We start from the raw sequence: 13761 nt of genomic DNA on the forward strand, positions 1-13761 counted from the left end.
CAGATTTAAGGAGCAGTCTACCGACTTTATTAGAATATATTTTTATGCATTTTTCACAAACTTGTCTTTTTAAACTTAGCAAATACGAACACAAAAACCTGCAGGCAGTGAAACGTTACAGTGACCCAGCAGCGAGGAGGTCCAGGCAGGAGGCGTTCGCCTGCTTTATTCACAGGTGATGGAGGCATGAAGGGAGACAAAAGGTCGAGAGAAAGGCGTGAAGACAAAGCAAACGAAGAAAAAAAACATGAAAAGACACGTTTCCTCATAAAACAAGAAGAGTGGGAGCGTTTGATTTACTTCAGTGAGACGTGGATTCTGAGCATTAAACTGCTTTACTGTAGCTACATCATTTGCATGATGGGTCACTAAAAACACACTAAAGCACCATCACCACCACCCCAGTGAAAGGTGTGTGTGTGTGTGTGTTAGGGGGGGTCACAGTAATAAATCCCTGCATTTTTTAACAGGCGCTGAAATGCAGAGACAAACGAAGCTCCAGTAAATCACAGCAGACGACTGACAGTGTGTCTGCACACATATGTGTGTGTGTGTGTGCGTGTATTCCCTGGGTTAGTGGACTAGTATCAGTGTCCTGTCCTAATTAAAGCGGTCAGGCTGCAGAGAAACATCCAGGAAATAGAAAATAATTTTCCAGAGTTTGTCAGGATGTCACAGAACCAGGGGACGTCATGTGATTTAGAAATTATACGTCCATGTCTGTGTTTCGCAAAAGATAGCGTGTGTGTTTTACGTGAATCTACCAGCATCTGTGATCACCATGTCATCGTCCTTCGAGTTTTGGCTCTTCTAATGGAGTCACTCTTTCTAATAATAGATTTCCATGAACCTCAGGGATTTGCACCCAAAATGTTAAAACTATTACAGCCTCGGGAAAAAGGCAGAAGAAAACCAACATAAGAAATGAACAGACCAAAATCAGCGATGCCGATTCACACAGGACTGATATTTTCACAGGACTTCTGATCTGGGTGAAACAATCTCCTTTCACTGGATTTTTTAACTTTAAAAATAACAGATGTGACAGATTTGGGATCCTGTGATTACAGTATAAGTTTAGGATTTTGAGATCAGAGGAACCTGCGAGTGTCCAGTCACTTTTTCCACCTTTTTAATCTCCAAGTGACCTGAACTGGAAGACAATCAGTAATTCAAGGAATGGGAAGCTAACTTTCCAGCACATACTGATAGATACTAACATTCACTGGGAGAAATAAAGCTCAGATTCCACTGGTTAAATTCCTATTTGGTTCAAATAGGCTTTATTAGAAGAAATTGGAATTCTGGCTAATGTTGGCCGATAAGTTTATCAGCTAGCTGGCTAACATTAGCTTGATTCATCATAAAAGAAAATCACAGCAACAATCCACTGAAGCTCTTTTTTATTGTAAAGATCCTACAATAAAAGTGTTTTGTTACCCCGATTTGTTTGTGACCTCTGACCTTGAAGTTTAGGGTCTCTCCCCGTCCAAAGTAAGTGCCCAGAGGCTGAGTGTCAAAACTTGCTTCTAGAAGGGCTGCACTTAATGCTTCAGTGCGTCACCGCAGACCACTCTGAAACCCTACACTGTAATCTGACGTGCACTTCTCTGGAAATTCGCTGCAGTTTTTGAATTTATTAGTGACAGAATAAAAATCACCGCCTTGAAATGAGCAATGATAATCATAGCATCAATTTAAGGATTGTGCACAGGTACAATGCACAATCTGTACTTTTTCTGAATATTCTAAATATTCTTAATTATTTAAACATCTTCCAGTACCCTGCTCTGTCTGCACACTACAACCTGGGTTTCCCATTTTTATCTGTACTCTGTTTTCGTAACTATTGTCCATGATGTCTTTTTTTTTTTTTGCTGTTTCTGTTCTGTGTCCTGTTCTGTTTGTACATGTGCTTTTTTTCTGCTGTTACAACCAAATTTCCCCTGGTGGGACAATTAAAGGATTATTCTATTCTTCTAGGACTCACAGGTGGCAGCAAATTCCTGGAAGGAGGGTGATGAAGGTATCAGAATATACAAAGTGGAAAAACTTGGAGGAAAAATATCTTCTAAAGACCAGACCACAACATAGAGCAAAGATTTTATTTTGTTTGTATCGTGGTTGGCTCGAGATATAAAACAACGGGACATGACCACAAGATGAGTAACGCCACGCACGAGCAAGAACGCTGCCAATGGCGCCGGACATTTAGATATGTTACATCATCGGCTCTGCAAAGAGTCAATGCAGAAGTCTGAACCAGGACTTAGATTTCACCCTGAGGTTTGGGTGGACACATTTAGAGTCCTTCACATGTGTGACAAAACACACGGAGAGGTGACAAAGCCTTTAAACACACACACACACACACATACACACACAGAGTCTGAGGTGAGAGGACACAGCAGTGTGTGTGTGTGTGTCAGTGTCACTGTGGGTGTACTTGTGTGTTTTCTCTTATAAATGTGTGTCTCAGAGCTCACACACTATGGAAGTGTGTATCACCTGTATTTGTGTGTGTGTGCATGTGTGTGGCTGAGGTCCAAGGCCTCTCTAACGAGCCAACATGGACTTGGTCCTGGCCCCCCTCCCCCCCTCCGTCCTCCCCCCTGACCTCTTCTGAGGTCACTGGCTCCCACCACTGCGACCCGACCAATTGCAGCCAGGCGTTGTGACGGACAGCCGCCGACTCCAAGGACACCGAGGGCGGAGGGATTAGACGGTGAGGACGAGCGCCGGGTTAATAAAGGATTGTGATGCTGGCAGTTGTGAGCGCCTGATTGGATGTGGGTTGTTTTTTTTTTAATGTGGCATTGGATGAAAAATAAATTAAGGAATCACGGCTGCTGTTTTAAAATCAGAAAAAAAAAACAAAAAACGTATTTTTCCGAGGGCATGAATTTATTGACATGCACTGAATCACATTTTTGGGTCAGTGTTTCCCAGCTGTAAGTTTTCATGGATAAGAATAAAAGAAAAGGAGCGTTACCGGACCTCTTTAGGTCTTAAAGAGCTGCAGACGCCGCGAACCGAAGCCTGTGATCAGCCGCCAGTTCGCACTCGTACTGCAGCATGTAAATGTTATTTTGCTGTTGCTGGTGTTGATTAAACGATTCACACGGCGGCGTCTCGTGCCGGAAGCGAGAGGTGAGAAAGAAGTGAGACGCCAAAAAAACAGAAGAAGCAGGAAAGAAACAAAAGAAATCCGACTGATGCCAGCAACAGCTGCACAGAGAGCACAGCTGGATTGCATCAACATGTGCGAGAGGTTCATACATGCAAACATTTTATGTGATCTTAACCTTACCTCCCTGCAGGCTAATTTGCATAAAAATCGCCTCACAAAAAGTTTCACGTTATTCTTTTTAAAGCTTCTTTTTCTGCTGAACGTTCAGCTATCAGTTCTTAAATGTTGGTGTCCTTAAACGCACCACTACATGGGGTTTTCATTTGCCACTTTCACAATTTACTTTCTGAATAAAAATGTAAGATATTCTTTACTTAAGCAGAATCTGTAAAAACAGTAGAGAACTGACCATCTCATTTCTGCCATAAATTCTTTTTAATATGTGGTGAATGTTGTATTTTAAGGGACCTAACAGACATCTAACAAACCAAATTCCACCAAAAACAATTTTTTTCCAATCTGAAAACATAACAAGCTCCAAGTCTAGAAATACATACATCTATTTCTGGTTTTGAGGGACACAAACCCCAGTCTCCAGGGTGAAAGTCACATCTTTGATCCTTCCTCCACAGCAACATTTACGTCTTTAAGACTTTTTTTGCTCAAAAATTCTTCCACTGCAGGACAAGTTGTGCTTTAGAGATGCAAAGCATCACAATAATACGATGGGTCAGTTGCAAGGATTCTTGGTTGTCGAGCGAGATTAATATGAAATTTAAACAATATCAGATACATCGTTAAGAAAATTATGCTAGTTTTGTTTATTTAGAGGTAATTAGTCCATCGTTGTTAGCCACAGCTTTCTGGCACAGCGTCGTCCATGTTGGCTAGCTCACCTTTATCAAACAGTCGCCATGTTTCACAGCTCGCTGAGCTCAGCGCAGCGTTTTATCTGTAACTACTGTCCTCTGGCAGCATGTCTGAGCAGTGCACAATAATACAAGCACTAAATGTAGCATCCATCTATAACTTTAACCCTGTGAGGACTAATCCATCAGTGCTAGGTCTAACCCATTTTAGAAAGATGTGTCCCGTAGAAGTTTTTTTTCTCCCTTTACAAAAACAGAAAGATTGGTATTTTAACACCATAATCCCACCCAAGCCTCATTCGTACATTACCACATGATTTCCACACGAAAGGACCGAGACAAGTGGGCCGAGTTTAATATCCTGCATACACAAACAATTACAACAACAACTCAAACTTTTGCTGAAGGCGGAGAGATGCAGATTTCTGGGAAAAAAACGGGACTGAAGTTAGATTGACTCTCAAAAAATCAGCCTAACTGATGGCTGCTATTGATGAATGAGAAGTAAGACATTCACAGTGAGAAGCAAATAAACCAAAAGTGTATTTAATCCTGTTTGCTGGATAGGAGTAACCCTGACCTGCAGTTTGCACTGCGCTGCGTTCACTTGCAGCAACTAGAGATAATCAAACAACTGATTCCCTCCATTTATACTCGGCAACAGCCAGCTTTACGCCGACCGTGCAATTAGACGTCAAAGAAACGATTCGCGATCGCAAGCAGGAGGCTAAACCAATGTCCAATCATAAACGCCAGACTCCTCACTGTGCGATCACTCCTGATGTTCATGAGCATCACAAACTGAGCCAGAAACTTGAACCAGACACAGCAGCAGAAAGAAAATCAGAACAGTTCCTACCTGTCGATGATGACGGGGTCAGAGGGCGTCTCATTGCGATTTCCACAGCTCTTCTTGTCACAACACCGGCTGTGAAAGGAAAGGACACACTGAGTTAACACGACTTGAAAAAGCAACAGATTTAAACATTACCCAAAACAGGTGCAGGTCAATGAGCCTCTCTAACCTTTAAAAATTTGTAAAACCATCAGTGATCTTCACATTCACAGCTCGCTGAGCTCAGCTCACCAGTAGTGTTAAAAAAATGCAAATTCAGTTTCAGGTTTTTCACAAATTGCTGAACATGAGTCACAAAAGAGAGAACAGGGAAATAAAATAATTCAAACCATATTCAAGAATGAAGCTTAATTGCAGGGGATGTTGAGAAAATAAGTTGTCTTTAAATTAACTAAAGTGACTTCTAACTTTATCTGTAGTTTCAACCAAATTTGTGAAAAAATATAGATTTTTAAAAATATATATATATTATTAGTTAATAATCTGCTTCTAAAATAAATCCACCCAGCTATCCGGAAAAAACTTTTATTTTGAAAAGCAAGTTGGTGTCAGATACACACACACAGACAGACACACAGCTGAGTCCAGCTGGGTGGGGTCCAAGCCAAGGTCACTAACAGTTGGATGATACCCAGCAATGGAAGCACCCCCACCCTCCCCGGTGCCATCGCCCTGACTACCAGCCAGCCAACCGAAGGGCGCCTCGCCAAACAGCCGTCCAGGTAGCCAGAGGGCGAAGCGGCCGGTGTTTCATCCAAGCGGCCGCAGACTCCAAAATTAAACGAGCCAGTAGCCCGTCCAGAGTCTGTGCAGGCATCCGGAGGGAGCGCTGGATTTCTACTTCAGCTCTGCAGGGTGGGGGGCGGGTGGAGCTAAATGAGGCTTTTGGTGTGGTGGGTCAGTGTGGCATGTAGAACAGCAGTCGGCTGAGCCCGGCACATTAATATCCATCAGATGGATGGACGGATGAGACGCCGCTGCAGACGTTTACACACTGAAACTGCAGGAAACTGTCTGAATGACGAAGCGTCCAAATGTCCTGACGGCTGGAGGCCATCAGTGAATGCATCATGAGGTGTGCAGTCAGGTGGGGGATGTAACAAAGTACATCAGTACTGACTGATCTGAATATTGATATCCAATCAAATTTATTTATAATGTGATGCAGATGTTATGGGACGGACAAGATCAAAGAATCAGGCCAAAAACCACCATCAGGTTTAAATATTAAAATAATTCTATAAGAAAAAAGACAAAACAGGGTAAAAATACAATACAGTGACTACGCTTTGGAAAGATTGTGGTTAAATCTGTTCACCCTCATGTGTCACTCCGTCTATATGGCCACAGGGACGACGGCCAGGTTTGCACATGTGCAAAGCCACGCCCCTGGGACGAGGACAGGCTGAATGACATCGTTACGTGGTGAAAGGTTGTAATTGGATATCCCGGCATCCTGACGCTTCACACCGTGTTCGTAACCATGGCACTAAGGGCCGCGCTATGTGACGGCCTGGGGATGAGGACAGGGTGGTGTCGCCATCCCGTCTCTTTAATATTTAAACATTTCACAAAAGCCAAGAGTGTAGCTCTCAAAGCACTGTGTGCTGCTCTTCTGGAGGCTTCCAGAACTTGGCCAATCAGAGCGAGGTGAGTTTTTTTTAGAGAGTCTTAAAGTCTTAAAGTGAGAGGCAAAGCTGCCCTATTAGGGTTAGGGTTAGGAGCGAGAAATGAGAAGAAGGACGCTTCAGTGACCTCTCATGCAGCCTTCAACGGGGTGAAGCTGCTTGGGCTGGAAGCTGATCAGCTGCAAATACAAACTGCAGGAGAGTTGCTGCAGAGCTGATTGGGTTTACAAAACTTTAATGTGCCATTTATAGTATTATTTTTTCAGAGGGATGTGTTGTTGTTTTCATTTGTAGTTGGTATTAATTACTACAAAAGGTGGACAAAGTCGATTTAGGACTCAGAGTTCAAACTAAACCAGCAAAATAAGTTTTTAATAAACAGTCAGTAAATCAACAGAAATAATGAATAACATTTGTGGTGTTCACTCATGTGTCTTTTTTTTGAGGATATTGACTGTGAATATTTTTATTTTTCATGAAAACATGCAGAGGATGTTAAAGTGTTTTTACTGCCCTGAGCAGTGCCTGCAGGCGTTCCTCTCAGGCTTCATGTTCAACCTCTACCAATCAGAGGGGAGGCCGAGCAAGGCCAGTTTATTTGTAGAGCACCTTTCAACAACAAGGCGACACAAAGTGTTTTACATGCAACAACGACTACACAGTATGAATAAATACTTTCATATTTAATTAATTAAAAGAGCCGAGAGGCAGATGGAACCGCGGCACACGTTTAAAAATCAAACTGAAGTATTTCTGAGATCTGAAGACAACAACAAATGTGGAGTCCGATCTTTGAATTTCACAACAGGGATGAATTTACGTGTTCTTACTAACACATTGCATGTTGATAAACATGTAAAAACTTTTTGCTTCCACTTGGGTTGAGGGGCCAATCTTCCTCATACTGTCTTGGAAAGAGTCAGTCATGCTTTTGATTTGGGAAGACAAAACCCCACTGCTCGACGTTTAGCTCAGATGAGATGATGCATCTGAGATGAGAACGTGTTACTCCGGTTTTAGCTTCACCTTGTTGGCTTATTGATTATTTTTAAGAGAGTAAATGGGTTACCATTTAGCTGACTGATCTTTTGCGCCAAGTCTCTGGAATACTGGAATTATATATTAGAACCGCCCCAAATGTTTCTGCATGTAAATGTTTATTGAAGACTGATTTCTGCTGTCTTTAATTCAAGCCAAACCTCAGCATCTTGTAATTGTTTCAGTTTTCAGGTTTTTTTTCTCTTTTTTCCTGCCTGTGAAGCACTTTGGCTTTGGTTCTTTTAAATGTACTATAGAAATAAACGTGACCTTGACCATTTCATGTAAAAATAAACACAAATCATCTGCTAGAACAGCAAACCCCAACCCCCAGGCCATGGACCAGTACTGGCCCGTGAGTCGTTTGGCTGCGAGAGTTGAGGCTCGGGTGTGAAATTTATGATTTCAGGGTTTTTAGCGTTATTTTTTTAATCATTTTTATCGTTAACTCGGTTTCCCTGGGTCTTTTCCCGTGTGTTATGAATAATATTCCTTTTTTTGGTACTGTTACTGGTTTTATTTTGTTGTATTTATCCGCGACACCTTAAAGGCCAGTCCGCGAAAATATTGTGGAACATAAACCGATCCGTAGCACAAAAAAGGTTGGGGACCGCTGTGTTAGGACATAATGACATGAGGAATGTGAACAATGATGTTTATCGGACAACAGACCATCAAACAGACCATTCCTGTCATTATCAGCAACAGAAGCTATAAAAATTATGAAAATACAGTTAAACGTCTAAAATAATTCTCCTTCAGATCTTTGCATTTTTCAAAGCCGTCCAGTGGACCAAATTGGAGTGTTGTGCAGGCCAATTCTGGGCCCCGGGCCTTATTTTTGAGATCCCTGTTGTAATCACTCAGTTTATGTTTGCATAACTTATATTCCAGTGGACTGAAACTTTAACATAAGCTTCACATTCAGTACAAAAACATTTAAATGCTGCACTTTTTGTTACATTTAAGCTCAGCGTACTTTTAAGCTGCAGCTCGGTATCACTCCCAGTTTCTCCGCCTCAGAGGACATTTTTCAGTCAACAATGAGACAGAAACGTTCAGATATTTGTCAAAATTAATTTACAATGGCGAGCTCGAGCTTTCTGAAATGCAAATATAAAAAAATCTGACACAAGCGATCCATCTATCATTAAAATAACAACACGATCCCGACACAAGATCTAATTTTCTTCCTTCTGACAAGCTGCTCTGCACAATGCTTTTCTCTTATCGCTGCGAGGGTCATTAACATATCTTCCGGTAATTCTTAAAAATTAATCATATTGCATATGACCCGTGACGTCCTGCGTTCGCCCCATGCTGTCCTGAATCAAATTGCCATTTGACAAACAAGCGTCAAATCGAGGCTGCGAATGCCAAATGAGTCGCTTTATGAATCATTTATCACACCGTTTGATCTCTAAGTACAGAAAAATCATAAACCGAGTGCCGTGTTTGTGTCTCTGTATGGACGTGTGACTGTTGCCATAGAACGCGCCACAATAATTTATTCCCCCAGCTACTTGGAGCCATTAGTGAAAGTTCCAGGAGACCAATTAGCATTGGAAACCCACTGGTGCTGCTGTGGTGACAACCTCCTCCAAACTGCCAAAGAAGTGTTATAAACAAACTGGACCCCAGGAGCACTGCCGGGGCCCCTCCAGGGACCTGGGGCCCCTTTCCAAAGACGAAAACAAACCTTGGCTGAGCGTCCACAATATCGCCCTAATGACGTTTCCCCCCGGGCCGCAAACAGGCTAACACCACGGCCGGCTAATGACTGCGAGGAACAACACACACAGACCTGAGAGGGGATGAGTGTGTGTGTGTGTGGCTAAAATAAAACAAACAGTGTGTGTGGTGTTGCTGCTGTCACTCATTTGGCGGCGAGAGCTCGTCCCTGCTGCAGAGAGAGACTGGTCGTACACGTACACACACACACTCTCTCTCAGGTCACCAAAAACATTGGAGCCACAGGAGCCAGTTTGGCCGGCGAGCCTCAGACAGGCCACACAAGCATCATTACCGCTGGCTGCTCCTCCTTGCCACTTCAGACGTCACCACAAGTGGAATCTACTTAAGCCACAAAGAGAAGGTTTGTCCAGGCATGTCGGTGCTGCTATCTCTCTCTCTCACACACACACACAGAAAGAAAATAAACAGCGATTCCCACTGCGTCACTAGGATCACAGCATCCAGATAACACAGAGTGGGACGGGCTGGGGATGCAGGGCTCGCTTTCAAAGGGCAAGTGTTGTAATTACCCAAAGGCTTGGAAAACCACAGCAGCCGCCAGGCCCGCTGATTCGCTCCAGCCCGGCCTGGACGCCACCTTCCTCTGTGAGCGCGGCAGCAGGTTTTCCTCAGCATCGCCCGAAGCCTGGCAGCCAACGAGGCGAGGCGAGCCGAGGCGAGGCGAGCGGCCCGGAGCTGGCGAGCCTCTGGGAGCCTGCTGGCAATGCCGCAGTGCCAACCTGGCTGCCGCCGCTGCAGCGCCTGCTTCTCACTGCTTCTCGCTGCTTTGTGATGGCAGAGATCAGTTTAAGAAGGGCTAATGTGAATCGGTAATATGATGGCGAGGTCAGAGCTCAAACACACAGTGAAGGAACCTGACAGTGTCCCAGAGCGGCTTCCAGAAAAACAGATACCACCAAACCCAGTTCCAACTCAGTAACTGAATAAAAATCCAGAATTTAATCTGCGATAATCCAGGAACAAACCAAATCACACCACAGATAATCCAGAAATGTGTTTCACAAACACTCAGATGGAAATCTGCACCACTGCAAACCCAAAAGCTCAAAACTTTTGAGAGTTTGTGATGTTTTCTCTGTAACTAGTAACTTAAACTGTTCAGACTGAGGGTCCCTCATTTTAACATTTACATGTACTTTCTTCAAATTAGTGCATCCGCTGCACTGATGCTGTAGCATCCTGGCTGGATGTTCTCCAGGTTTACAGGATGAAGGGACTAAAACATTCAGTTACTTAGGCTGGGATTTGTTTTCATGCTTGAATAACAAAGCTGTGACGCCATTAGTGTAGCGCGTAACTGGACAGAGTGATGCTCTGTCACTGTCACTATCTCAGTGACAATTTCTGAGTTCGGTGGTTCTTGTATGATTAAAGTGCATGAAAAAGGTTTTTTTCTACATGACTGTTAAATGTATATAAAATATAAATCTGTTAGTAACCAACAACTCAAGCAGTGAGAGCATAATGTTTCTTTTTCAGAGTTTTAGGCAGGTTTAAAACCTAAACATAGGCTCAAATCAGATCTAATACCAGTTTCATCAACATACTGACCAACATGAGAAGGATATCAGCAAAAAGTAGGATGATGAGGCCTAGAATTCACTACCAAGGGCATTCATTTCTTTCATTTTTGCTGCATTCTTCAAGATTTATGAGGGGGGGGGAAAGAATGACTAGATATCAGACTTTTAAGGTCTAAAACAAGCTCAGTTTAATGTAAATACTGACTATTTCATGTCTTTTCAGGTTTTCAGGTTTTCCTAGAAAACCTAACTACTTTAAGACCCGAAGAAACCCAGAGAATGTCTCTATTTAAAAAAAACATTAGAGGGTAACATCCTGCAGCAGGTGCTACACCCAAAGGTGCAGCATCCAGGTAGACAAACCAATGGGGACGCCCATAAAGACGACCTCACCTGGGGCCATGGAGGCAGAGAAACACGGAGCGCGTGTTAGAAACAGCGAGGCAGTCTCTGATGCCTCACTCATTAGTGAATGGAAACACAACATCCATCAGGGGGAAAGCTGGTTAATAATCGCACTCAATCACATAATGACTGAAGCTCAGAGACGCCGACAGCCAGCCGTCGTTATGGAAATGAAGCTCGTATCGACGGAATCTCGCAGGGGGAAGTGAGCTCGATAAAAAGTGAGAGCAAAAGGGAAGTTCACAGATACTCAAGTCTGGCTGAAAAAGCGGGAGAGATAAACGGCAGAGCAGGAGGCGGATGCAAGGTCGAAAATGTCAGACCTGTTCTTGTTTTAACTGCTTCAAGTTCAACTGAATGGTACAAACTGAGTTTTCTGCTCACTGTGTAAACCAATCCAACAAACATTTAAACCTGTTTATTCCATTTTTAACTTTTTAATAACATCTTAACAGTTTGAAAATCAGTCTACTAAACATTTAAACAAGTTCCACTCTGAGCTGTTGCTGGTTTTGCCCAGTTTACTCTAAAGATGACCCAGATTACTCTAAAGATGACCCAGATTACTATACACACTCTATCAGGTTAACATTGTCAATTTTATTTTCAGATTTGCACCAACTCACCACACATGTGTACACTTTACATTAAGGTTTACACCATTTTTTACCTATTTTTTAAACATCTTAACAGTGTGCACCCAATTTAACCCAATTTACCACATATTTAAACTGATTTTAAAGTTATCAGTTTCTCAAACCACTTCTAGATAAACTTTTTGCACATTTGGCTCTTTTTATTTTATAGATAACTCAGTTTAATGTCCACCTCCAAAACTGCACACCTAGGTAGCTAGGCCCGTCTTTTCCAGATTTACACCAACTATTTTACTCCAAATATGCACCAATTTATTCAAATGTTATGATGGCTAAAATTTTATGCAAACATGAACTGAGTGATTACTTAATTTAAAAATTTTGAAAAAAACTGTTCAGGTTCATACAAAGTTGTTACTATGTAAACTGACTCGCTGTACATTTGGTCCAGTTTACTGAGCAGATTACAACGTTACTGGACTATTACTGTATACTGCAGCAAACTCATAATCTCAGTCACCAAGGTCTGTAGCCTGATTGGTGACACCCTGGCAACCAAGTGATAGGAAAAATGTGCATTCCCGGCTGGCAAGTGGTGACTGGAGGTTGCTGGCAGTCAGTCGCTAAGAGGGTCCTGCACCAAAAACCTCGCTTTGGTTGCCAGCAGAAAGCTGCAGTCATCCATAGTTTGCATGGAAGACACAAACTTCTCTGCAGACATTCACAAAATACTCACCAAGCTGGTGAAGCTGTGAAAAGTGGAAACAGAAAGAGTTTCCCTTCAAGGTTTTTTCCCTAAAGATGTAACAATCATTAACCCCAGCAACCGCTCTCCAGCCATTTAGGCAAGTTTTACCTATCAGTGACTGGTCTCCTATCAGTGACTGGTCTCTATACAAAATTATACACTGACAATCCAGTTAACTCCAAATATACTGCATGTACTAATTCAATAAAACAATGAATCCAATCTATTCCCTTTATTGTTTTAATGTAAACCAGCTTGTGGAACACATTTGGCTCAGTTTATCCCAGATGAGCCAGTTTATTGTAGTGCACCTAAACCAGTTAACTCTACAAACAGACTAGTTAACATGTAAACTAATTTCTTCATTCATTCACCAATTCACTGCCCCTAAAAAGTTATAAAAGGATATAATGTCCACATTAACCAGTTTATTCACACTGGGAAACAAACAGATGAGCGATAAATAAATATAAACCATCAAAAATGATGTTTTTTTTCCTACATATGGAGAAACAGGCTGCTGGAGCTCCAACTGACACTTCAGATTCAGTTGTATTTATATATTTGTGTGTTTGTGTGTCCTATTTTCACCTTGCTACACACACACACTATGGTTGTTCTTCACTCCTTCACTCCTCGGTCTGAACCAGTAAAACCATTAACTCACAGACGACAGCAGAGACACGCAGGGCAGGAAACGTGTTGATTGGTGTGATGAACAACAACCCAACAGCTGCTCTTTTTTCCTCTCACAAAAACACACACAGAGCGTTCAGGCCAACAAATGTACACACACACTTTATCAATACAACCTCGAATAACGAAAAGCCGTACAGGAGTACCTTTAAAGTTACAAAATACCTCAAAAAGGGAAGAAATGAAAATATATTCAGGCACAAAGCTGCCACTAGAATGAAAGCAGAAACTAGAAAACACAACGGAAACCAAATCCATACACAAAATTTAAGATTTACAATTCAGGTACAGATTAAAATGTGAAGATAATTAAGAATTCAAATAAAAATGTAAAAGTGAAACTAAATTCTGATGTAAAACCATCATCAAATCTACATCTTGTAAAACATTTTTAAATGCCCTCACTGTGTAAAAGTAACATGAAAAACAGCTCAACTTTTGTGAATCACCTGTAAAATTAACAACACTATTTCGGGATTGTGTTCAAATCTTGCCGCATTTTTTTAAAACCAGGCCC

At 42.1% G+C, this 13761-nt stretch overlaps 1 protein-coding gene across 6 annotated transcripts in view; it reads right to left on the minus strand.

Moving 5' to 3' along the window:
• Nucleotides 1–13761, minus strand: part of LOC309717088 (transcription factor COE3) — a 141339-nt gene that overhangs the window by 97312 nt on the left and 30266 nt on the right. For all 6 annotated transcript variants that reach the window (XM_082551367.1, XM_082551370.1, XM_082551366.1 and 3 more), the window contains one exon: nucleotides 4859–4927. In XM_082551367.1, the coding sequence (XP_082407493.1) occupies nucleotides 4859–4927 (69 nt within the window). The remainder of the gene's footprint in view (nucleotides 1–4858; nucleotides 4928–13761) is intronic.

The sequence above is a fragment of the Aulonocara stuartgranti genome (genome assembly GCF_965226115.1).
Source record: "Aulonocara stuartgranti genome assembly, chromosome: 2".
Lineage (NCBI taxonomy): Eukaryota > Metazoa > Chordata > Actinopteri > Cichliformes > Cichlidae > Aulonocara > Aulonocara stuartgranti.